At 39.7% G+C, this 24,992-nt stretch overlaps 4 protein-coding genes across 7 annotated transcripts in view; 2 read left to right on the top strand and 2 right to left on the bottom strand.

The window, feature by feature from the left end:
• Nucleotides 1-1,313: 1,313 nt before the first annotated feature.
• rwdd2b (RWD domain containing 2B) lies at nucleotides 1,314-4,613 on the bottom strand. The gene is given in 4 exon segments (XM_041046721.1): nucleotides 1,314-1,747; nucleotides 1,847-2,215; nucleotides 3,887-3,954; nucleotides 4,062-4,613. Coding segments are annotated over 4 exon segments (903 nt in total). The 5' UTR covers nucleotides 4,275-4,613; the 3' UTR covers nucleotides 1,314-1,494.
• Nucleotides 4,614-4,727: 114 nt separating this feature from the next.
• usp16 (ubiquitin specific peptidase 16) lies at nucleotides 4,728-10,201 on the top strand. The gene is made up of 18 exons (XM_041047058.1): nucleotides 4,728-4,947; nucleotides 5,110-5,176; nucleotides 5,274-5,470; nucleotides 5,561-5,664; nucleotides 5,930-6,042; nucleotides 6,156-6,388; nucleotides 6,473-6,568; nucleotides 6,678-6,808; nucleotides 6,921-7,008; nucleotides 7,303-7,384; nucleotides 7,538-7,629; nucleotides 7,714-7,767; nucleotides 7,856-8,023; nucleotides 8,162-8,849; nucleotides 9,071-9,165; nucleotides 9,329-9,415; nucleotides 9,531-9,678; nucleotides 9,766-10,201. The coding sequence occupies exons 2-18, from the start codon at nucleotides 5,116-5,118 to the stop codon at nucleotides 9,885-9,887; spliced, it is 2,559 nt and encodes an 852-aa protein (XP_040902992.1). The 5' UTR covers nucleotides 4,728-4,947; nucleotides 5,110-5,115; the 3' UTR covers nucleotides 9,888-10,201.
• A 98-nt stretch (nucleotides 10,202-10,299) lies between these two features.
• Nucleotides 10,300-23,846, top strand: LOC121187692 (transcription regulator protein BACH1-like). Of its 4 annotated transcripts, XR_005894615.1 has the most exons (7): nucleotides 10,300-10,423; nucleotides 11,497-11,754; nucleotides 11,931-13,091; nucleotides 13,177-13,383; nucleotides 13,639-13,860; nucleotides 16,023-16,087; nucleotides 16,178-17,228. XR_005894615.1 is itself a non-coding variant. In XM_041047060.1 (6 exons), the coding sequence occupies exons 2-6, from the start codon at nucleotides 11,515-11,517 to the stop codon at nucleotides 23,726-23,728; spliced, it is 1,848 nt and encodes a 615-aa protein (XP_040902994.1). In that variant the 5' UTR covers nucleotides 10,300-10,423; nucleotides 11,497-11,514; the 3' UTR covers nucleotides 23,729-23,846. The 4 variants fall into 4 exon arrangements, 3 of the variants coding, with proteins under 3 accessions (XP_040902994.1, XP_040902997.1, XP_040902993.1); XM_041047060.1 differs by lacking the exons at nucleotides 16,023-16,087; nucleotides 16,178-17,228 and adding an exon at nucleotides 23,711-23,846; XM_041047063.1 differs by having other exon boundaries at nucleotides 16,023-17,230.
• Nucleotides 20,568-24,992, bottom strand: part of LOC121187689 (glutamate receptor ionotropic, kainate 1) — a 23,681-nt gene continuing 19,256 nt past the window's right edge. Inside the window, exons 9-15 of the mRNA XM_041047057.1 lie at nucleotides 24,329-24,442; nucleotides 24,035-24,238; nucleotides 23,719-23,942; nucleotides 22,993-23,111; nucleotides 22,532-22,749; nucleotides 21,746-21,971; nucleotides 20,568-21,611 (exon numbers count right to left, since the gene is read on the bottom strand). Of these exons, the coding sequence (XP_040902991.1) occupies nucleotides 21,322-21,611; nucleotides 21,746-21,971; nucleotides 22,532-22,749; nucleotides 22,993-23,111; nucleotides 23,719-23,942; nucleotides 24,035-24,238; nucleotides 24,329-24,442 (1,395 nt within the window). The 3' untranslated portion in view covers nucleotides 20,568-21,321. The remainder of the gene's footprint in view (nucleotides 21,612-21,745; nucleotides 21,972-22,531; nucleotides 22,750-22,992; nucleotides 23,112-23,718; nucleotides 23,943-24,034; nucleotides 24,239-24,328; nucleotides 24,443-24,992) is intronic.

Genomic DNA, 24,992 nt, shown 5'->3' with positions numbered 1-24,992 from the left:
AGTAGAGCTCAAAGGTCACAAATCTAAACCCCCTACCTTTTTATATCATAAAATGATCACAGCACTTTAATCTACATGGTTAACTCATGACAGTTAAATATCTATTATAACTATTGCTTCATTTTTAAAAAAAGGTTAATACAGGTTACAGGATCCACGTTATGCATTCTATTAGTTTAGAAATCACAGATAACACCTATGGTTGCCATATTTTCTAACTTTGATAATATAATGCTGCCATCTGCTGGGCAATGTAGACCGAGCAAGTTTTCAAGTAAATTTTCAAAGCTGTAACTACTGAAAATTTGCTTTGTCATCATGTTGTGTGTCCTTGAGATGTCCTTTCATCATTTAATTTTTTGTTGAGCTTCTCTAGTAGTTGTCTTGTACAGGTCCCTTACAAAAGTCCTGGTGAAAAGACTAAAGTACTAAAAAGCACAATTAGCTTATCTTCATTATGTTCCTAAGTTAATTTTCTAACCAAGTCTGAACTCTGAAATGCTCACTTAGCGTTCAAACTCCTTTGATGAGATAATTTTCAGTGGTGTTTCTACAACACTGGAATATTTATTGTATTCTTTTACAAGTCTTGTAATGATGTGTATATATGTACAGTATGTGTTTGACAGCAACGGTATGACGTGAAAATGGCCTTTCAATGATACAGTATATGAGTGCCTACACTATGTAAGAAGTGCACTTTGCTAATAAAATCACATACAAAATATGAATAAATACCATATATTTGATATAATTACCTTACACCATAAAAGTCTGTATGAATGTCTTTTAAATTTCAATTTCAATCTTCGGGGGCTAAAAACAAGATTTGTGCTCAACAACCACATGTTTTAATTGCCAGAGTGTAATCCACAATTATGCACAATTTATCTAACAACTAATCATTCCAAGAAAATTGGAGAAAGATTTTCCACGGTTATGTTATCTATAATTCATAAGGAGAAAATCAACAGATTTCATAAACAGATATCCAGCATATTGTTGACTATGTTGTCCAATTATTAATGTGGTATCAGACCTGAAAATCCTATAATAGCCTGGTAGTAATACACAGTGGTGCCATTTGAGGATAGAAACACCTAGGGCAAGGTGTGATCTGCGGCACATAGAGGAGTATTAAAATTGCAAATATAACTGAGGTCCTTGAGAAGACTCTCAGGTAAACATCTTTTTAATGCTTCTTTCTGAAAAATATACCTATTAGCTAAAAAGAGCGAGAGCTGTGAGTCTCAAATTGCAGAAATGTTCTTTCTGTCTTTTATTCGAATGAGGTCCCAGGTGTAACAGCTGAGCAACTTCCATAAAAAGGTGGTTCATTTATTTCAGTTTATCAGGCACATGTGGCCATGCGCCCACAATCCATTTGTGTGCTTGCATGTGTAACAAAGAAAACAACTGAAACAGAAATGAATGCACAAGACTCATTTTTGGGCGAATTTATTTCATTGACAAGGCACTCTGTAGCTCTGACCACTACCTCCCTTCAATGCCAAAATATATCTGAAAGACCTCACAACAGCCTTTCTCATTTAAAAACTGGTAGAGCTGCCCAAGGTCCATGTGATTACCTCTGTTCCCATGGGGGTCAAACATTGCTTCTTCAAAGCCTGTGAATTTGCGCAGAGAGTCTATACTTTCAACAGTCCTGCTGTCCTCGCCCTGATGATCAAGGGGAATATCCTCTCTATGTCGAATCATGATCTTCTTCCATGTCAGAACCTTCACTCTGTGAAATGGGAAAAAGTTTAGAAAAATAATAAACCTTGCACCTCAGCAAGCTTCTGGCTGTGACATCAGCTGCTAAATATAACCACACTCAAAGTACCTGGACCAGAACTCCTCACAGGCAGACTGAGGGCCTTCCACACACACAATACCGGGCTTCCCTGGCATGCTAAATCCAGACAGGCCCAGCTCCTTGGACCACTCCAAAATATTCTTCCTCTTTGTCTTGTTGTAAATGTGGTGACTGTAGATCCACAGTCGGCTGAACACTTCCTCTGGCCGTGGAGAAGAAGACTCTTTCTTAGGAGCTGGTGCTGCTGATAAGCTTTTATTAATGAAGAGCTGCAGGTTGTCTTTCACCCAGTCCACAGCAGAGAGCACACATACCTCCCCCTGGCAGTTTTCCATAAGGTATGCATTGAGATCTGCGTGGAGCTGTGTCTGCTGTGCCCTGCTGAGAACAGCACACCTATGGCACAAATAAAAAATGCTTTAAGAAGGATTCAGAGAAGGAAGTTTCCATCCTTCATCACAAAAACTGCTGGAAAGAAACAGAAAAAAATATATCTTGAGGAAGCTGACATTTGCACAACAAAATGGCAAAAAAATAACTATGACATACAAATATTCAGGAAACTGGTTTGCTTACTAATTAAAATGAATGGCTTCAGTACAATATTTTCTAAAAGCAAATTACAAGTAGTATTTTTCATTTACTGCTGCTGCAGTATTTTTCCATGTGATATACGCATTATTGCTTTGCACCTAAATCTCTTCTCAAGATAGCTGCTTTACTCGTTTTTATTAAGGCAATGTGATGGAAGCAGTTTTACTCAGTTACTGGGCACCTGATTAAAGTGGACAGGAGAAACAACTTTTGTGTGAGTTTTTGTAAAACAGATTAATTTGTGATTTAACAATATGACGTGATCACATACAGCATGCAGCAGATTATGAAACTTCCAGTGAAGCCATAACAGTAGAAAATGACCTCCTACTGTCTTCCACAGTCACATAATCCATTTCCTCTGTGTCATTAGCTCGTCTATGTCATTTTAAATCATTTAATTTTCATTCATTCAAATTGGACTGCAACAGTGGCACAGTTGTCCTTGGCTTCTTTTTGTAAGTCAGTAAAGCTTAATTTATATAACACTTATTAAAACATATGGTTACAAAGTGCTTCACACACAAAAAATGAATAAGTAAAGTCATAAATAATAACATAAAACACAGCACAGTGAAAGACAGACCATGACTGCATACTCATCAAAGATGATTTCAAGATTCCTAGCGGTAGATTTGGTATTTGAGCGAAATGGACCAATTAACTGATGCACATAGGATGTAGCAGCAAAGTTACCAGGTCCAGTTAAAACAGTTTCTGTTTCATCAGTGTTTAGGTTAAGAGACAGCCATTCTTCAGTGGCAGCTAAGCAATCATGGAGGGAGGACAGTTTACTCAGGTTATTGGGTTTGGCAGAGAAAGATCTGTGCATCATCGTTATAACAATGATATGACACAAGGACCGACCCCTGAAGAGCTCCACACTGCAGGGGAGCTGAGGAGGACAGATGATTGTTGATACAAAAATTAAAATATCTATTAGTCAGGTCAGAAATGAAACCACTTCAGAGCTGTACCAGAAATGCCTACCTACTTATGCAACCTATCAAGTAAAAGTGGCATTTGGCATTTGTGGCTCTTTGCAGATCCAGCAGCAGGTTACTGCTGAAGGGTTTATGCAATGAAAGCTGAAAGCTTTCTCGGAAAGAACGGCAAAGTTTAAATGTGCATGCTTTAGTTATTAATGTCTGCTATGAAAATGTTATGATATCATAGCTGTAAAACTGCAGGAATTAATTTGACATTTCATAACCAGCTCCTGTTGACACCCCTCGTCTGAATGGAAAAGCCTGCAGGCACAGCACAGGTGAGTCTCTACTCCCCCCAACACTAGATTACATGAACATAGTATGTTGTTGTTTCAAAAGATTCCGTTTTCCAATTTAACAATTATGTGCGAATTTTAAAATTGTAAAAAATGTAAACTAAGTAAATTACTTATTTAAGTTATTGTTTTACACGTATGAAAAGTTAATCACCTTCACCGCACATCAAATGTGCATGGTGGCTTACCTGACTGTGATCTCTGGTAATACACTGGGATATTCAGATGGATAAGCACAAGACAGAATGACATCCGTCTGAGTGGAGGAACAAAGAGAGAAAAGACAGAGAATAAATATGTTTTAATACATATATAAATATTTTTTAACTACAGTAACATACTGTGACAGTCTTATTCGGTTACCATCGCCATGCTCGCAGTGTCCACCTTCTGTTTGATGAGAAACTGTGGTCTGGAGGGAGGAGGGGTGTCTGCTGAAGCTCAGCCCTCCACATAGTCCCTCAGCTCAGCTAGTGCCAGCTGGTCTGTGAGCTCCAGCTCCTCCCGGGTGGGAAACATGCTGGTCAGCAGCTCTATCTCCGCAAGCTGAGACTCAGCCCACTCCAAGTAAGACATGCTGATAAGGGAGAACTAAAGCGTCGATCTTCACGACTATTATTCATGTAAAAAAAAGTTTTTTAAAAACAGCTTTCTGTTCACAGTCAAAGAAACTGTCCTTTTGAGTGAGCGTTACTCTACATGTCATTTAACAAACTGACAAATGCAAACAAATGACACGTTTCTTTTAAAGTCATCGGCAGAAACTAAAAGTTAACTCGCAACAGAAAACTCTCGTCAGGCCTGAAAAGATTATAAAAGATGTTTATGTAAGCTGTAATTAGAAAGCTTAACACGCACCGTATTTTAACACTAAGTTCACAGCTTCCCTCTACCTCTATGTTACCCTAGCTAGTAGTCGACGTTTGTTTCCACTCGGACTGTTTCAAGCGACACACACAGGAAACGCACACCGACTACTGTTACCGAGTAGCAGAAACAGGAGTACCATCACATTTTGTTCCCCCGTTGTCTGCATGTGTCAGCTGGGATTTATCAGCCAAATCAGCGAAGTGATTTTTTTTTTTTGCGTATTTTAAAACTTTGTAGACCAGTTTTCTTACCCGACGGCTCGCATTTAACTGCTGTAATCCATAAACTAAATAAACCATGTCCGGATTAGAGAATTCATCCAAACAAAGTAAACGAAACTGAAAATTTTGACGGTGTTAAGCTTCGCTTGTCAGTGACAGTAAGTTGACTGGACCATGAGGATTTTCATGGAGTTTGACACACATTTACATTACTGTTTTCTTCTGGCTCTGAACGACCTGGTGCTAAATTGAATTAAGCAGCTACCGTTACTTCTGGTGACTGCTGTGTCTGATTTCCATTTATCTCTCATCGTGCTTAGGTGAAAATGGGAAAGAAAAGGGGGAAGGACAAGAGTTCCAGAGAGGATGATGACATTGACCTGACAGGTGAATATATCATAATTTTCATGTCATATGTTATGGAAGTCCGAGGGTGACTTTCCTCTTCTATCTTGTGTTCTTTCTTTTTTTTTAATCTTCACAGGTCCCTCCTGTAGACATATTAAAAAGGGAACAGACCAAACTCTTCTAAAGAAACTTTATGGGAATTCTGATTGGACTAGTTGCCAAGATTGTAAGCATGAAGAAAATAAAGAAAATAACAGCACCACCCTGCCACAGGACTCTGAAGAGGAAGAAGAAACAGCAGCCATATGGATGTGCTTAAAATGTGGCCATAGAGTGAGTTTCTTTAACCTGTTTGTTATTCAGACGCTGACAGTGTATTTAGTGACTTATTTGTTAAATTAATAGATTAATCTCTCCTATAAGGGATGTGGACGAAACACTGAGGACCAACATGCTATCAAACACTATGAGACTCCTCGGTCCGATCCACATTGCCTGGTGGTCAGCATGGACAACTGGAGTGTGTGGTGAGTATGTTGCTGAGATACAGGGGTTTCAGAAAGTATTCAGTCACTTTTCAAACACTTTGTGCTGTGCCATCTGGATTTGGGCAGTGTATAAAATTCTTCCTGGCAGATCCTCTCAATCTCTGTCAGATTGGACGGGAACTGTCTGTGAACTGCCATCTTCAGGTCCCTCCACAGATGCTCTTTGAGGTACACTCTGAGGCATTCACCCTTAGCTCAAGAAGTTGTTTTGTTCTTTTCTTGCATGTTGTTGTCAACCCTGCAGGTGTTACATATGTGATGATGAAGTCCAGTACTCGAGAACTGGACATTTGGCTCAGCTGGTGGCCAACCTAAAAAAGCAAACTTCTGCAGATCCCATAAAGAGACCACAGAAGAGTAGGTACCAGTGGGAAGTTTATCATCCCCGTGAATGTTTTTTTAGTCAGCATGTATTATTGGAATTACATGTCTCTATAACCATGTCCACCATGTCATGTTTGGTTATTTAGGAGTGAAAGAAGAAGACAGCTTGTTGGAAGTTGAGCAGAAGACAGAGACCGTAAAAGCAGAGGAAAGTAACGACAAGGAGAACAAAGAAAACAGGGACCATCAAAAGAGAAGTGCCAAGAAAGAGAGTGTTGGGAAATCACAGAAGTCCAGCACAACTGAAGACAAAGGTGGTGTTTCAGTAAAGGGGCTTAGCAACCTGGGAAACACATGTTTCTTCAATGCAGTCATTCAGGTAGGATTGGCTTATAGGCAGTGTTTAGATAAAGTGAGAGAAGTTGTAATTGTTATTATTAATTGCTGTCATTATCTTTTCCAGAATCTCTCTCAAACACAGCTCTTAAGACAGACTCTCAACAAAGTGACAGAAGAGAAGATGAGTCTTAACATTAAACCTGATACCTCCTCAGATCTGGTGTGTTGCTGTTATTCTTTAAATGTTTGTTTTTAGCTGCAAAAACAGTAGATTTGTCCTGCCTAATATACACCCTTTATTACTTAAAGACTTGTTTTTATTATTGCAGGAGCCTGTTGCAGTGCAGTTAGATGAGCCCGGATCCCTGACTTTGGCTATGTGTCATCTACTCAATGAGATCCAGGAATCCAAGAAGGGTGTGGTAACACCACAGGAGTTATTTACACAAGTTTGTAAAAAGTGAGTGTGCCTACAAACTGAGGTGGAACTCGGCTGTAAGATGTGCTCAAAATGTATTTCCTATCATGTCTGCATTAAGTGTCATTCATCGTCTCTTGTCTCCTTTCGACAGGGCTGCCAGGTTCAAAGGATTTCAGCAGCAAGATAGCCAGGAGTTGCTGCGCTACCTTCTGGATGGGATGCGAGCTGAGGAGATCAAAGTGTGTATTCAGTTTAAAACAAATCTCTATATATATCACATTGGTAACAGAGTTACACCTAAAATGGGCACTTTAGCTGTCCAAGTGTCTGTATGTTAGATGGAAGTATTTTGTTTTGACAACGGAATAGTACAGTAGTGAACACCTTGGCCTGGGCATTTAGATTTCTTTTCTCTAAATTTAATCACAAACTGAGGACATCTAATGCGTGAAATGAAAAGACCTGAGATATTTTGCTTTATTAGACTGTTATTTTTTATTATTTACTTTTAAAGATTGTATTTCACTCTACAGAGAGTAAGCTCAGGGATCACGGAGGCATTGAAACAATCCAGGAAAAACACAGATGGAGAGCAGCTGAAAACTTTAGTTAAGGGTAAGTAATCAGAATCAGAATAACTGGGATATAAATGGGATATAAATTAGTTATTGTCATGTGAGAAAACTCTGTTACACCCTACTATAGTATACAGTCTTGGTAAGCCTAATAGTTAAAAGTGGCCCTCTGACAATGAAATTCTGATTTCAGAGTACGAGAAAAATGGATTTCCAAAAAACTTTGTCGATCAAGTTTTTGGTGGGGAAATGACCAGCACTGTAATGTGTCAGCAGTGTAAGACGGTATGTATTGTGAAGAGACCTTAAAGATAAACTGTCAGTATTGTGTCAGTGTAAAGCTAAACAGCTTCTGTTTTGCATGTGCAGGTTTCCGTTGTCACAGAAATGTTTTTGGATCTTTCTCTTCCTGTTTCAGATGAGGTAAAGCCCTTAAAACTTTTCTTATTCTAGTATTTTCACGGTACATGTGAGTTAAATGTATGAACCCTCTTATGACTACATCCAAAAGGCATACAGAAAGAAGAACCAGAAAAAGGGAGTTCAGAGAACCAGCGAGTCCAGCCAGGATGGCAGAAACAGCCCAGCTTTGACCAATGGAAATGATGACATTCCCACTGGGGCCGGTAGCAAGTACCAGCAGAAGAAAGCCAAGAAGCAGGCAAAGAAGCAAGCAAAGGTACCTCAGTGAATGTACTCAAAGCACATTGTTTTTTTTTTTTTTTTTGCCTTAGCTTGTCTCTTTGATGGATGAGTGTTGAATCATTGTACAGAATAAAGTAAATAGTCTGTATTGTTTCCTTGTCTTTGTCTATAGCATCAAAAGAGGCAGCAGAAATTTGAGGGCAGAGTCACTTTGAACAGTCTCACATCTCCGAGCTGCGCAGAGAACGGACAGACGAATCCCTCTGCAGATGCAAATGAAGGGGAAACTGCTGACAGTGAGACACATGAAGAAGCCCCACTGACTGAAGGAAATCCTGCACAAGTCATTGCTGCTGAGCAGGCTGTGAAGGACCTCAACACTGTTCAGGCAGAGAAGGAAAAAGAAGATGATGAGGATTCAGTGATTGATGGCGAATCATCAGCTACGTCATCAGTCAGCAACCGTTTTACTGTTTTATCAGAGGCTCAACACTCAAATGACAGCATCTTAGATGATGACAAAATGTCTGACATGGAACAGGAAACAGAAGAGGACACGCAGCTGGTGAATGAAATGGAGAAAGTAACCCTGGATGATGCCTTCATAGCGGACTCTGATGCTGTGGAACAATGCGTGGAAACTGAAGATGAGCCACTGGAGGGTAAAGAGTACACTGTAGTAAATCAGGACCCAGAGCTGGCCTTCCATACACTGGCCACCAGAACGGCCCCTGAGAAACAGGAGTGTTCAGTACAGTCATGCCTGTTTCAGTTCACAGAAGTGGAAACCCTCACACAGAACAACAGCCTGCTGTGTGTCACCTGCACTAAAAGGCAGGGGAACAAAGACAAAGCAAGCGGTATGTGGAATTTATCTTCATGAACATATTTGACCAATTGTTAAAATGCTTTTGTTCTTGATATTATACAAACTGAACATTTATGTGTCTTTTTTGCAATATAGTATCATAAATACAGAAGTTCTGATATCTTTGGAATTTTGCTGCTACTTTTTCTCAGAGTGGCTCACTTTTACATTTGGTAATAAATTGTTTTGTGTATATATTTCTGCTCTGTTTAGGATCAAAGAAGAATATCTACACTGATGCCTTGAAGCAAATGCTGATCTCCTCTCCCCCACCAGTTCTTACCCTTCATTTGAAGAGATTTCAACAGGTCAGACAGCTAAAGAAAATTTCAACATTTTTTCCTGTTGATTGTTTTTATTCACAGAGCAGTGACTATTTTATCATTATGTTTGTTTTGTCTTTTGTAAGGATCTGAAACACTTCCTTTTTGAAATTTTAATGAGATTCACTTTGTTTTTTTTTTCCTCTAGAATGGATACAGTATTTGTAAGGTGAACAGACATGTCCAGTTCCCCCTGGTACTGGATCTGGCGCCTTTTTGTGCAGTCAAATGCAAGGTAAATATGGGGATTAACAGCTTTCAGTAAATATCAGTACTCTTATAGGCCTATTAGTAAATGAATCATTGTTTTATTTTAGTCTGAGCACTAACAAAAAGTTGTTTCCATACAGAACGTGACAGAGGGAGATACTCAGATTTTGTACAGTTTGTACGGTATCGTAGAGCACAGTGGAACAATGAGGTCAGGCCATTACACAGCCTATGTGAAAGTACGACCTGAGGTCCCCAAACCCTCATCCAGTGGACTTGCAGTAGAAGGTAGGCGTACTCATGCATAGCAGCAACAGAATAATAACTTGCTCCTAATAATTCAAGTATTTCCATTAACTCATCACTTCCCTTCAGGTGATGCAGAGCCACCCAGAGGATCCTGGTTCCATATCAGTGACACAAGCGTTCAGCCTGTGAGCGAGAGTAAAGTCCAGAGTTGCCAAGCCTACCTCCTCTTCTATGAAAGGATCCAGTAAATCAAACTGTGCCTCACTACTCAGGAAATCCAAACAGGCCAAACTGCTGCAGCCGCTTCAGCTCTACAGTTGATCAACCTTGGCCTGTTTTGTCAGTGACTCAGACTGTGCTGTAATAAAATTAAACTGATTATGTAAACAAGGGACATTTGACAGTTTTGACATTTTCATCACACTAGCGTCATACAGTGTTCCAAGAATTTAACAGGACAGCTGGATCTTTCTCACACTCGTGGGATTATGTCAAGGTGTGACGTGAAAGTCAAGATGAACAGGAAATAAATTAAAGTTGGGGGAAATAACTTGTAAAAGAATATATATATATTTTTATCAATGTCTTGTAATGAAAAGCTTTAAAACGAGAAAAGTTTCTCCGTGCTTGTGTTGTAGCGCTCCGACTCTTGCACTGAGCATGCGCAGTAAACTTTTCCTGGTCCAAATGGTCACATGACGACAGGAAAAGTCTGGCTCCGGATGCCTAGAGTCATCTCTACCCAGAATTTACAAATGGAAGTATTATCCAGCTGACATGGCAGGTCAGTGCACATTTGGACCTTTACGTGATTTTTTTAAAAAAAGAAATTAATGTTGTAAACGATTTTTCTTTTTCGCCAACAACAGGAAGATAGCTCGGTGCAGTTAAAGCTACGGGTCTGGCCTAGCGTAAAGCGTTTCTGTTTGGATAACATTACGAACCATAACATCAGTATCTCAACGAAAATGTTGTTACTCGTTAATAGCGTAATGTCTTTCTTTAATAACTTTGGATATTGCTCGTTGCGCTTCCCCGCCAGGCCCAGTTGGGCAAGTGTGCTAAATATGAGTCAGCATTTTAAACTTGCTGCCCGAGTTAAAAGAGTTAAAACGAAATTCAGCCAGGCTGCAGTAACTGTTAGAAGCTAATTAAAGTTTGTTAGAAAGCCGTCGTATCTAATTCTTTATCCTAATCAGTACGATTTTAACATAAATGTGTGTTTAACCTACGCACACAATGATATTTTATATCATATTGAGTCAGACTAACACTGGGTAATGTTATCCCCAAATTGGAGACGCAGTCACTTGTAATGACATGTATTAAAACATTCTAACATTGTAATATACTTGATTTTGAATGATTTTAATGACTTGCACTGTAGACAGAATCCAGACAACTGACAATCCAGAATTTATGGATGATTATATTTATTATCATTATCAATTAATCATTTTGCCTGTAAAATGTCAGCAAATTGTTAAAAATGCCCATCACAAGTCCAAGGTGACGTATTCTAATTTCTTCTTTCACTCAAAAACAACCAAGTTTTTTTAGTTTACTATCATAGAGAAGTAATGAATGTGGAGTATTCACATTTGAGAAGCAGGAGCCTATGAATCTTTTCCATTTATGCTTGAAAAAAAAATACTTTGTAATTAGTAAGGAATTAGTAATTTTTCAATCAGTTTAACAGAATTGTTTGTTGATTAATTTTTCGTCAATAGACTAATTGAACTTTGAGAAATCACTGCAGCACAAGACTCCACACTGTGACCTATTTTGACTGTTTGTTTATTGTGTATTTGTCATCATAATGCTTTTCTGACTCCCCCCGCTCCCTCTCATGAACAGGCTGAGCTTGTAAGAACCATGTCGCTCCAAGCTCCTCGCATGTCAGCGTTCACATTTCAGTCCGCTGTGCACAGCGCCCACGTTCTCCAGTGTCTGAATGACCAAAGGCAGCAGGATGTCCTGTGTGACGTGACAGTGGTGGTGGAAAACAGGAGTTTTCGGGCCCACGGCTCTGTCTTGGCTTCCTGCAGTGAATACTTTCACAGCAGGATTACCAGTCTCACCAGACAGAATCCTGTGATCACCTTGCCTGACGAGGTCAGTGTCCTGTTGTTCAGCTGATGAATTTAGGAAAAACTGACACTGATATGTATCAGCACTGTTGAGATGCATAGTCTCTGCTACTGTTTGAGCTGGTGAAGTTTCATTGTAGTATTTTGTACTTGCATGAGTCATTATGGTTCAACAATTTGCTGTATATCTTTCCCCCACAGGTGACCGTGGAGGGGTTTGAACCTTTGCTTCAGTTTGCTTACACATCAAATCTCCTCTTCACCAAAGAAAACATTCATGCCATTCACAGCAGCGCTGAGTTTTTAGGATTTCAAGGCTTGGAGTCAGCATGCTTTGATTTCCTCATCCCAAAGTTTTCCGAAGGCAAAAGAACATCACAGGAGGTCAAGCGTAGAGCCTGTTGTCGGAGCCGGGAGCCTAGTACCAGTTCTGGCTCCAGTGTAGAGAGCAGCCAACCAAAATCATCTCACAGCTCAGTGCCTTCAGCAGGTGATGAACAAAAAGACTTCCCGTCACAGTGTCCTCAGAGTGCACAGGGACAGACGAACAGCACGGAAGAGCACTTCTGTTTGGAGAACTGTGGGCCCCAAATGGCCCCCTTATCCCTGGAGTTAACAGCAAATGGTGTGTGCCCCGTGTTGTCTTTGCCATGCCCCGACTCTGGCAAAGCAGATCATCCGTCTCAGTTTTGTGAAAGAGATATTTTAGAGATAGGAGATGTGTGTAATCAAAGTGAGTTTAGTTTGGCAGACTGTGCCTTAACCTGTGAGCTTTCAACCCCAGGGGATGTGAATCCACCAGAACTCATTGAGCCAGCAGGAACAGATGTTAAACAGACTGTTGAGACGCTTGGTGCTGAAACCAACTGTAACTCCGGTTCATGTCCACTCAGCACATCAGGGGCAGAAAATTGCAGCGAGTTACTAGAGCAGAGTGAGGCTGGCCTTGAACAGGGAATGGCAGGTGATCTCTCAGACCCTACACTAACTTCTTTAAGCCATGAAGAGGGATTTGGGGAGAGGAGCAGTGTGGAGAGGGAGGTGGCGGAACATCTGGCAAAGGGATTTTGGCCTGACCTATGCCCATCTCAGGCTCAGCAACTCCCCCTGGATCCCATGGACCAAAACAATTTGGCAAAAGCATCAGACTTTCATTGGCTTAAGCAGCTGGACTTGAGCTCCAGTGCAGGAGACTGTCCTTTCCTCAGGGAACTTGGGACAGGTGATGACCCGGCTCCACGCACTGACAGTCTGTCGCAGTCAGAGAAAAGCCCCTACATGTCCTCCTCACTCAACTCTGGGGACGACTCAGACCTAGACACAGATGGAGATACTGAGGCCAACAACAAAAGAGCAGCAGAGGTCATTGTGATACACAAGTGATGTTTGTTTATAGTTGAAGATATTAAGTAAAGTGAATCTAACTCCTAAACCCTGTTCTCTATAGATTCAGCTCCCATTCCCGGTGGAGCAGATCTCAGCACTGAGCCGGAGTGCCTTCCAGCAGCTTCTGAGACACCATCAACTGACTCAAGATCAGCTGGAGTTTGTCCACGACGTCCGTCGACGAAGCAAAAACCGTGTGGCTGCGCAGCGCTGCCGAAAGAGGAAACTAGACAGCATACACCAGCTAGAATGTGAAATCAAAAGATTAGTAAGTTGTCCAACGTTCGCACCATGTTGTGAAACACTTTATTATTGACTTTAGGGACTTTCCTGAGCTGTAAGCACACCTATATTGACCTTATTGACCTCTAGTGGTGACCAGTAAGAACTGCAGAAATGTTGATGGAAGTGCTTTGTTTTTTTTTGTTATTTTTTGTCAGCGTTTTAGGGAAGTGGATAACATTTACCACACAGTTGTCTGGATTTTGAGAAAGAGACTGGTTTATTGTCATCCTCTCTACAGAAAAGTGAGAAAGAGCGGCTGCTGCAGGAGCGAACTGAGCTGGAGCAGAACCTGGAGGAGACGCGGCAGAGTCTGTGTGGATTATGTAAGAGTGTCAGCATCGAGTCTGGTTCTGATCAGGACCACTTGCAGCTCCTTGCCAAGCTGTCCTCACCAGACTTCCCCATCTCCTCCTCTAGCCTTATGGGTAAAGATGAGGAGTCCCAGATCACTGTTGAAATGGTAAGTTGTTCTTCCGAGTGCGACCCAAGCAGGCCACCTGCAGACTCAGTTCAGACTCCATCAGAGGCTGGCACACAGACAGGGGAGGCAGGTTCTCTACAGAGCTGCCCTGTTCCCACATCTATGCTCAGCACTTGTCTGGACATGAACAACACCTTATAATTGGACTCAAATTCCATTGTCATTTCTAAACACGCAGGACCATGGGCAGGGGGTGAACTTTGAGTATATACTGCAATTCCCCTTTTTGGATAGACACGCTTTCCTGTGTATTTCACTGAATAATTTTCTGCCTGAGGTATCTTAAATCGACATAGATAAATGTCAAATTTCCTTCTAATATGCATTTCACTGTAGTAAACACGAAATCCAGTATTCATCATTTTCAAGGTGCAGATAATTTTCAGGTAAATTAGGAGGTAAACTCTTAGAATTAAGTTTGATTTTCTCAGGGACACTCATAACCTGACTGTTTTTTGATGGCTAAAACAATTCTCTTTGCACACCCACTCCACTCCTTACACCCACACAGACTCACAGTTTTGATAATAAGATGTTTCTTTCATTCTAGGTTAATTAATCTGTCAATATAATCTTGACACATACTGTTTTCCACCTGTGTGCTTTGATTAAATAATCACATCACTAACAAAACTTTTTACCATACTTTTCAAGGAATTGTTGCAACTAATGTAACTAGCTGTCAGTTTCACCCAGTATTTGAGGAATGGTTGCAGTGTGTCTGAACGTTACATGGGAGCATAAGAATTTATATCATTTTATGCAAAATGTGCCTTATGCAGTAGTATAGTATGGATAAAGAAAGATTAAGGCCATCTTTGTATATTCTTGTCTCAAGCACTGTCGCACATTAACCCAGAGCCATATTGATGGCGTTCTCTTAAGTCTGTCTGCATGTTGAGTATTTTTTATTAATGCGTTCATTGGTTACAGATTTTAATAAACTGCATTTTGTTACCATTTGGTGTTTCATTTACGCTCACAAAGAGCAGGAATATTTTCCACTCTCTTGATGTACAGTACCACATTTTGCCCAGTAGATGGAAGCACAACTCTGTTTATGTCACTAGCTTTGCTGACTGACTTGACTGGAATACTGTTCCCTCTGCACTTTCTCTGCAAGAGGCTGAGCTTTCTTTTAAAGGTCTTTATGCAAGATTAAAAGCAACGTTCACAAGAATTTTCAATCAACATTTGTGGGCATGACATAATCAACAAAAGTTGATAATTAAAAGAATGTGTGGCCTTGAATGTGTGGAGGTTTAAATGAGGAACAGGAAGTTGTTTCACAGTTTGTGACCCAAAGGTCATGTACTTTTTGAACAATTATCTTGCATAATAGTTGTGTGATACTACATCTAATAGTCTTTCAGTTTTAAATAGATTTATCAGACAAGAAGATGGGGAAAAATAAGGTGTATTTGACAGCCATCCCTTTAACCCAGCAGTGTAATTCAAGCTGTAAGTCTCATTACACTTAGATAGAAGGAAGAGGCTCTTACTAAACAGTCTGTTCCAGACTTACAAATGTTACCATACATGTAATTTATGGTAAAATGTAACAAAACAATACAGGAGAAACAGTAATCAGTAATACAGGTTCTGATGTTCCCATCTGACAAAAGCTTTGCATTAGCTACTTGCGAGGCGTGTGATAGGCTGCTCTCCAAAGATCTTTCTTGATTTCTTGACTTTCGTGACAACTGTTGTGAAACTGTGCATCATCCTCATGAGTCTGAAAAACAATTCTTTCATTATATTCGGAGGATTTTTTAATATAATTTTGACCTTTTTCCTTGCACGGCAGCAACTGAATTATTTTGCAGACTGCACATTGTTTTTAGCACATGGGTGCAAGTGCAAGTCATCTCCAATCAAAACACAAGATGCACAAAGATAATTACAAACAAAGAAAAAACCTTCCTCACTACATTATTGATTTTGCTGCTTGTTTTTTGTAAACAACTAGTTAAAATATGTATATAATGGATAGCATGTAGCTTACATTATGTATATAATGAATAATGAATTTCATCAAATCTACTTACCTTGTTCAAATATCCATCAAAAAGCAGCAGAAAACATCACAACATAGTGGCTGTATGACGAACAATTACTTTTATTTTTGGTTGTCTCTGTAGATCTGGTTCCTCTGATGGCCTGTCAGGCGGTGAATAACCATCCTTGAGCTGCCAAAAGAAAACTGGTATAAATATTATTGAAGGTTTAAAGTTGTTGGAGTTTATGGAGCTGTAATGTGGACTAACACTGGTCTTTGTGCTCCCTCTCATTCCAGAGTGGAGATCTTGTGTCAGACATGGTCAAACAAACCAGTATTAAATAGAACAACCCCTTTCAGGAGGGCCTCTTTAAAGTTGAAGAAGCAATTTTGTCAAGATGTTTTTGTCTTCTGATATGAATTTCCTACTTCTCTCAGTCTGGACAGTGTTTGCCTTGTTGTTTCATGTTCTTTAAAATAGCTACTGTAGCACTTGGGGAAATGAAAGAAAAAGCAATCTCATTGTGTTTTCCTCAGAACACAATCCTCAAGGTTAAAGTGATAATTACACCGGCAGCCCTGAAGCGACTAATAAACCTCGTACCTATCTTTGAGAAGTTGGCTCATGTACAAACACACACACACTGGCACAGAAAGCTGCAACTCTAACTCTACAAGTAGTGTTGCATCTAAAAGTCAAAAGGATTAGATGATGATAATGCCACAGACATCAGATATCATCTCCCCATGCTGCCATGACACACATCTGTGGAAAATCCTCAAGTTGATGCTTGTCAAAACTGGCTTCACCTTCAAATACCACAGCACCCCAGAGCATTATGAGTCGGACCTATTTCTGAATTTCCCTCCCTGAAATTAGGATTCTTCCCCGGTGTTTGTGTCTTTTATGCACAGTTCAGATTTTGGAGCATTGTAGCTCAAAAAGTAAGATTATCCTCTTTTGCAAGCTACACAGGACGAGAGACTTGATTTGAGGAGGAGGAAGCAGCTGTGCGGCATGGCAAGGTCAGAGGCCCATAATCCGCGGCCTCATTCAGGCGAGATTAAAAACCTGCTCTGAGTTCTCATTAAGAACGCAGGGTTAGAAGATTAAAAACCAGCAAACAAAATGAAAGCAGTTTAAGCCCAATCCTGGAATTCATCAGAATACCAAAACCTTAAACTGTCATTACAACGTGAGATTAATGCAAAGCCCCCTTGAACTCTGTATCTGTCTTCTGTGTCAGAGCCTATATTTCCTTTTAACCAAAAAAAATCTGGATTAAGATCTCTCACTTTTTTCTGTTATTTCTCTCCATCTCCTTCTATTCTGAATTTTCTTTTTTCATTTAATGATTTTTTTTTTAAATGAATTGGCTCAGATTGCTATCAATATAATTACCAGTCCATGTTCATTCTTTTGCCACACAATGCATGGTTTTATTTTTTTTATAAAGTGTTGATGTAAGTCCCTTTTACCTACTTTTCCAGTGATTCCAGTCATTATGCTCTGACAGGCAGGCTCCACAATACTTAGGTAGCAAGGATTAGGAAACAGGATGAGAGGGGTTAAAAACAAGGATTAAAAATGAAAACATCTAGAAGTTAACGTGCTTGCAAAATTGCTAAAGTGGAAAATGCTAATAAAATAGACAAACACTATTCAGTGTGGCACTCATGGAGATTAATTTACTTTTCCTGCAGGCTAACACTGGCCAATTCTTTCAGGGCCAGAGAGACAAATGTTATCTAGTAGGTCATGTGAAACAAGCAGCAACATTGTGAGATAGAGAAGATTGTGCTTGCTAAAACATTTTTCCATATCCACTTTAATTTTGGGATAAACATGAGATGTCTGAAAAATTACACAATCCAATTGTTGGAACATCAGAACAACATAAACCAAAATCTGTGATATGATAACAATGGTCTTCACCTCAGTAAACACCAGATTATACCAAAATACATCAATTAGCTTTCAGATTCCTTATTTTCTGTAAGAATGCACCTGATGTAAAATTAAAATAGCAGCACTGCAGTGACTTCAGTCATACATGCCTGAGTGTAGAACTATGAAATAGCCATCCATACAGTGCTGAAGTTCCTTTAGCAGGGGTCAAAATCCTAGAGAAAGACACAATACTTGTATAATCAAGCCCAGCATAAGGTCCATGACCTTCCTGCAATACAGCATAAGTCTTATAAGCTGTTGAGCTACTGTATCCTAAATGATTACATGCTGCGGTCGCTATGAACTTCATTTTGGGGGTAGTGCAGGGAGAGGGGCTGTATCCCATTGACAGGATTATATAAATGAGGACCATAATACTGTAATCTCCCAGAGAAATGAGAGAAACCAGGGGACATGTGGAACCCAGCTAGCTAGCACCCTGGTCTTCAACTGTCAGATTATCAAACAGCTGGTTGTACAGTGACAGATTACATTCACACTTGTTTTCATGTCTTAACAGTCCCCACAATGTTGCATTGATAACACTAGAAGCACATGGAAAAGCCTTTCAGAACAAGATCTGTCAAAGAAGTCATGCCGTATCAGAGTATGACTATTTAACCAGTCATGGAGGAATTGTCAGAATTTATCAGCATCTTAAGCCAAGTGGAAAAGCAAAAATGATGCCTGCAATTCTTCCAAGTACACTGGTTTTTAATTAACTTTGCTGTTGTGAGAGTTAGATTCAGCACTGAGTCATTTTTTCAGCTTAGCGGTGCAGAAAAAATCCCCAGAGTTTTACAGAAACCATCATCCTCCGAACAAAGTCACTTACTGTAGGTTACTCAAGCATTTGATGAGCACTGGTGTTCACTGGGTAAAATGGAAAGACATTTCTAACGTTTGCCTGTATTACAATTGACCATAATTAGTAGTTAGATCCTATTGCAATGACAGTTGCTGATGAACTATTTTTGATAGGTGCAGACTAATTCTTAAGTTGTGTTTTGTATGGCAGAAGAACATACTGTGTAATCCTGCCCTCCTTTTGGCTTGGATTTTTCTCTCAATCACAGCAGTGAAAAGAATCAACTCTTGAAAAAGAGCAGATATTGGATAAAATTGTAGAAGCAAAATCGGTTTAAAAAAAGAGGAAAAATACAACACTGAACAGTTGTCAGGTCAAAATTCAGTCCAATCACACTGGACTGAAACATCGAAAAAAAAACATCTTTAACTTCCCACTTCCAGTTGATTGTTTGATTTTGACATTATGTCATACTTTTTCGTAATTAATCTCCATGACAGAAACAACTCAAAAGAAACTGGAACAGTTTTGAGTTTGCCATACAGAAGCGAAGCTGTAAACTTCAGTAATCTCTTTTTACTGTGTTATACATTGCTGGTACCTGAATGCTTAAAATTTGCATCAAATAAGTTGATTTCACATCAGAATATCTTGCATGTGTCTCCTTATTTTGTTGGTGGGCAGCCACACTTCATTAAACACAATTAAATTTAAATCTCACATGATTGTAGCCAGGAACAGTTAAACCTTAACTTCTGAAAAGTTTTTGAAAAGTGATACAATTTCGATCACCAATATCATTATGTGCATATTGGTAATGCTTTGTTGAAAATGAATGCAACACTAACAATGGATTCTCATTGAATATTTGGGCTACATAATATCCAGCTTAGCATTGATTTGAAGCAATGCTGCCTGTACGATGCATGGAATCATATTGTTGTATCTCAAAAGTCATCCACGTAATAATCATAATCACCTTCTCCACTTTGCGCATTGGTTCACTATAGGCCTCTTTAAAACTACAAAACAGTGAAGATAAATTGAGGTAATGATTGTTGTTCAAGCCTGAAATTCTGTCACGTCATCTTGAATGTGGCACAAATCCTATAAAGCAGGGACAAAACAGGCAAAGCTCAGTGTTACCTGTGACATTTGGGGGAAGAATTTCATTACATCTGCAGGATTTTCTAATCTGTGTGTCAGGGCCCCAACAATTTTAAACCAGGAGTGTGTGATATGTGTTTGTAATCCACTACCTAATGGGAATGTTATTTACGAGCCTAAGCCTGAGTGAGGTAAATATGGGCTTGATCAGAGTTGACACCAACTAGAGAAGAGAAAGGTGATTTAGGGATGCTAGAAGCTGCTCCTGACACTGTGGAACATGTCATCAACCAGTGTGATCAATTAATGAAAATACATAATAGTTGGTTAGTGTGGAATACTTAAGACCGCAAGCAACATCTATGTATAACAAAAATAAGACCTTGGTGACATGCAGTCACCAAGGTCTTATTTTTGTTAGTATGTAAGCATATAAAAAGAACATAGAAAGTAAGGTAGGTTTTCTATAGTGCAAGCCAAAAACAATAACAAGCAAACCTGAGGTTACTCAACTCATAACCCCAGTACTATGATAACATAAGTGAAATGTCTCATGAAAATCATTCCCCAGAAATGGCAAAAACAAATCAAGTGCGCAAACTGGAACAGCTGCATTTTGAAAGACATACTGATTTAACATTGGATCTTCTTGATGTGACCCAAATGTTTTGTGGATGAAATCCAAAGTTTGTGATAGTGATTCCATGCAGTAAAGGAAAGGGCTGTGCATGCAGAAGAAGGGAGCAATCAGCCCCCCCCCCCCCCCCCCCCCCAAAAAAAACAAAACAGAAATAAAACAGTTAAGAATGTAATGTTCTCACATAACTTTAGTCATTCTGAAACAACTCCAACATGATGAAACTTATACATGCATGTTCATGAACTTCATATAATACAAAAAGCAAAAAAACAAAGAAAAAAAAGTATAGACATTAAGCAACTTGATGAATAAAATCTTGAGGGAGCACTCATTCATAAACAAATTGGAAACAACTGTCACTGAGTAAATCATAAGATTTTTTTTAAAATACATGAGTACATACAAAAGTGGTAAAAAGTAGTGCTCTTATGTCAGTTTCTGTGCGCTATGAATATGAAAACCGCAAACATTTTTCAACAGAATCCCCTCAAGCCTACTGCAGTTGTTGAAATTAACATGGCAAACATGCCTCAAAAGATACCACTTACCATCACTTACCGACAATATCATGGCATGACAATGACATTTTTTTTTCACACAAAACAAAGTCACAATTTTACAGTTTTTTTGTGAAAAACAGAAAGGCCAAGATGGTCAAGCGTCATGATGTCAGCAGTCGACAACCATCCTAAAAAGGGTTTCAAATGTATTCTTCCAATCAAGACTAAAATGTTCATGTGCTCTACTTCAAAACTACTTAAAACACTAAATCCTGCATTAAAAACATATGTTTTGATTGTAACAATGCAGTTCAACACATTCAGACTGGAGATTTTTGTTGGGCCCAGTGATTACTGCAGTACCTCTGATGACAACAATGACAACGCAAATGTGTAGCAGGTTCATAACAGTCTGAGATTGTATCCCCTAGTGTGTTAATATTTGTTGTGCCATTCGCACTGGCCGACACTCACCTCCTCAATATCCAAGTTTTTTCTGGATTTGTAAATAAACTCTCCAATTGCTACAAAAACTGAGAGGACTAGTCCGGCTGCCAGCACAATAAAGATTCCCCCTATGTTTTCCACACCCAGGGCACTGGCCTCTTTGCTGTCCTCCTCTGGGCAGCCATTCCCCCTCCACCATTTCTCCTTCATCATGTGCAGCTTCCCTTCCTCCTGAAGCTGCAAGATGGCGATGGTGACCTTGTCTCTGTAAGGGGAGCCTACAGTAGGAAAAACCATTATTACTGCCATTACCAGCCATATAACCTCTGTGTGTGTTGCTTTGCAGACATTTAGGGAGCATTTATTGATTATCATTGTTTGCGTGTAATTTGTTGTTGTTCATGTCACTTACCAATTGGGGTTCCCACACCATAGCCCTTTGAATCAATCAAGCCTCCGATCTGTGTGAGGTTGCAATTGCGCTGGCTGATGTACTCGATGCTGGTCGACTCCATCAATAGAGCATAGTCTGTGGTGAGGACCCTCTGAATCCCCTCCCGGTTGTTCTTCACCAAGGCTGTGTTTTTCCTGCTGCTCATGAATGCCCACATTTTCTCATAGGTTGAGATCTTGGATTTCTGTTGAATCAGAATCGGGATTGATGCAAGTTTAAAACAATTCATCACGATGGTCAACAACAAGCAACAACAGGGAGTTTTAAACAAAACAGATAATGTTGATACATGGTCAGTGGTTGACGTCAATGGTGTGTCTAATATTTCAAATATAATAGTATTTGCAGACTATCTGCTGACTGGAGCTATTATTCTGATGCATGGCAGGAGATGTGATGTGACAAGTATGTACAAATCTGCCTGAGTTCATTCAATTTCCACTGTACATTCAGATAAATCTGTGGATGTGCTGCAAGCAAAAACAACAAATCATTGAAATTGTTAGGGAAAAACTGCCCAGTGGTTTTCGTTAAGCTGCATGTATGAGGAAGCTACCAACCTTTAACCCTACTCTCAGCACATATCACGGGACTGTAATGACTGAGGACTGATGACTCAAGGGTAAAACTTGTCAGGCTAACTGAACTCAAAAGTTGTTCTCTTGTTTGCAACCCCCCCTCCCCTCCCCCCCCCATTGTTGTAAAATTACTTTCCCATTTACTATACAGTGGAAAGAAGGTTACCTTAAAAAAGGTCATGGTGGAGCCGTCTCTTACAGCTCCGTACTCTATTTTGGTTTGCTTGGCTAAGTCATCTGCAGAGTCAATTGGTGAGTCCATTCTCTCCACAGTGAGGAAGGCGGCCAAGTTGGCAGTGTATGAGGAGATTATTATCAATGTAAAGAACCACCATATCCCACCAACTATCCTGGTAGAGAGGGCCTTAGGCATCAGTTCAGATCCTGTAAGAAAATCACGCACGGTACATTATGTATTCTTCAAACAGACACATCATGAGACAATGATGATTCAGTATGCAACAAATAATAGCCGTGACACTGACTAATTAATTTTTTTTCCATTCACACCACAAACATTATTCTGTGTATGAAGACAATGGTTGGTGGTGCTTTACCAAAGGGAAACTTCTGCCAGGTATGAAAACAGTGTAAAGCATAATACAGTTATAATTGCAGTAAGTATACCTTGCTGCATAAGTGCTCCAACTCCAAACCAGACACTATTTATTAGAGTGAAGTTGTTTTCAACCACGTCTGAGTCTGGGTTGCAGGGGTGAGGGTTGTACCACTCATAGGGAGTAAACCTGAAGGTGAAGAATTAAACAGTCACAATTAATCATGTAAAAAAAAAAACTATGATGACTTGATAATGACAAGACACCACCTTATTAATGTCTGTGGCAACAGCTTATATTTAAGCATTGCCACCCTCATTTGACCTCTTTTCCATAATAACATAATGCAAACAGGAAAAAGTCCCCGACTCAATTCTGACCAAGGACACATAAACATTAGAGTGGTCTGTTACTGCAGCAGTGTGCATTGAATCTATAGCTCCTTGTTGCAGTCAAATTTAATGGCTGACTTTTCATAAATCCAAAAGGCCTACTGCATACCGGAAATTAAAATGTTCAACCGAGGTGAAATTTCGCTTTTAGTTAATCAACTGCTTCAAGTGTAAACAACTATGACAACATATTCTTTGGTCCCTTTTACTAGCATTTGTTTTATGCTTTTCATACACAGAAACTGTGTTATATCTACTTATCTTAGACCAGGGAGCAAGTTTAATTTATAGTAACAGATACTTTGCCGCTAAGTGGCCTGTTTAGCAAATCTTATTTACGTAAAATGTATTTTTAGCAAACAGTTAACACAGTTGTTTCTCTTTTTTCCTGTGTAGCATTTTACCTGGCAATGACAAACAGCACACAGCTGACACCAAGGCAGGCCAGCAACACATACATCCAGATATCTGGAGAGAGCGGGTTGAGGAAAGAGAACACTCCTGGATTGGTTCCGTTGGGCTTGTGGTAGAGGATGCTGATCCCCAGAGTCATGAAGGGCTTGGAGAAATCTATCACCTTTTCCCTCACGTATGTGATGGTGAGAGGGGCCACAGCCAGGTCAGCCACCTGGTACACAACAAAACCACAGTCCACTGATACTGTCGATCACTTGAATGTCTTTCCTCCTACAGTAAGACTGATTGATGATCGATACTCACGTGATCAATGAGTTCTCGCACCATGCCGTTCCACTCTCCCTTGTCATTCTGAGCTCCATATTTACCATCTGACACCAGCTTTACCTCATAGGAGAAGCCCAAAATGTTGGAGAGCTCTTTAAGCAGGTCGAGGCAGTAGCCCTCGAAGCGGTCATTTCCATACAGCGGCTTATCAGATTTCTTGTACATGACATAAGGATTTTCCTGGAAAAAAAAACAGTACCGACTTTATTGGTTTTATCGAGGCACGCCCGATGAAATGCTGTCTGATAATGATTTTACTTTTATTCATACCAGAATAGTAGTGACAATAAGAGTTCTGTTGGCCATTGAGTCAGTCACATTTGTGGATGAATCCTTGTTGTTTTCAGTTAAATTAAGGCCTGTTTGAGAGTTCCACACGCCGATCTGTAACGAATAAAATATCCAAATAACCACACCGACTGGACATCAAAGGTCCTATGCTGCCTGACTCACATTCACACGATCAAGGTAAATAACACAAATTAGGGAAAAGAAACAAGTACAGAGAAGCAAAAAAAAAAATTACAACTGAAGAACAAAGAGATGAGAGCAGGGGAGGGAAAAAGGAAAGGAGCACGAAACACAATATTTTATAAAACTATGTCATGTCAATACAGAAATGTTGAACATTTCTTCCCACCAGAACCTAATACTTATTGATCATGGAAAGGGGAGACATCACAGAGAGCATCAGGTAGAGCAAATTAGTAAACAGTGTCAATATTCCTTTAGTCTGCCAGAGCAGCTAAAGTACAGACCTTTTTCCACACTTTATTCAGGCGGTTGTTGCCTGCGATTGTCTTGCAGAAATAATAAAGAGAAAGCATTTTAATCACAGAGGCCCGAACTTAAAGAAAAGTACAACAGTGACTCTGAATTTTGGCTTCAAGACAAACACGGAAAATAATCCTCTGGTTCCAATTTTTATTTTGTT

This window comes from Toxotes jaculatrix, chromosome 9 (genome assembly GCF_017976425.1).
Source record: "Toxotes jaculatrix isolate fToxJac2 chromosome 9, fToxJac2.pri, whole genome shotgun sequence".
Lineage (NCBI taxonomy): Eukaryota > Metazoa > Chordata > Actinopteri > Toxotidae > Toxotes > Toxotes jaculatrix.
Note: the sequence above shows the minus strand (reverse complement) of the source record. Positions and strands in the feature narration are given on the sequence as shown.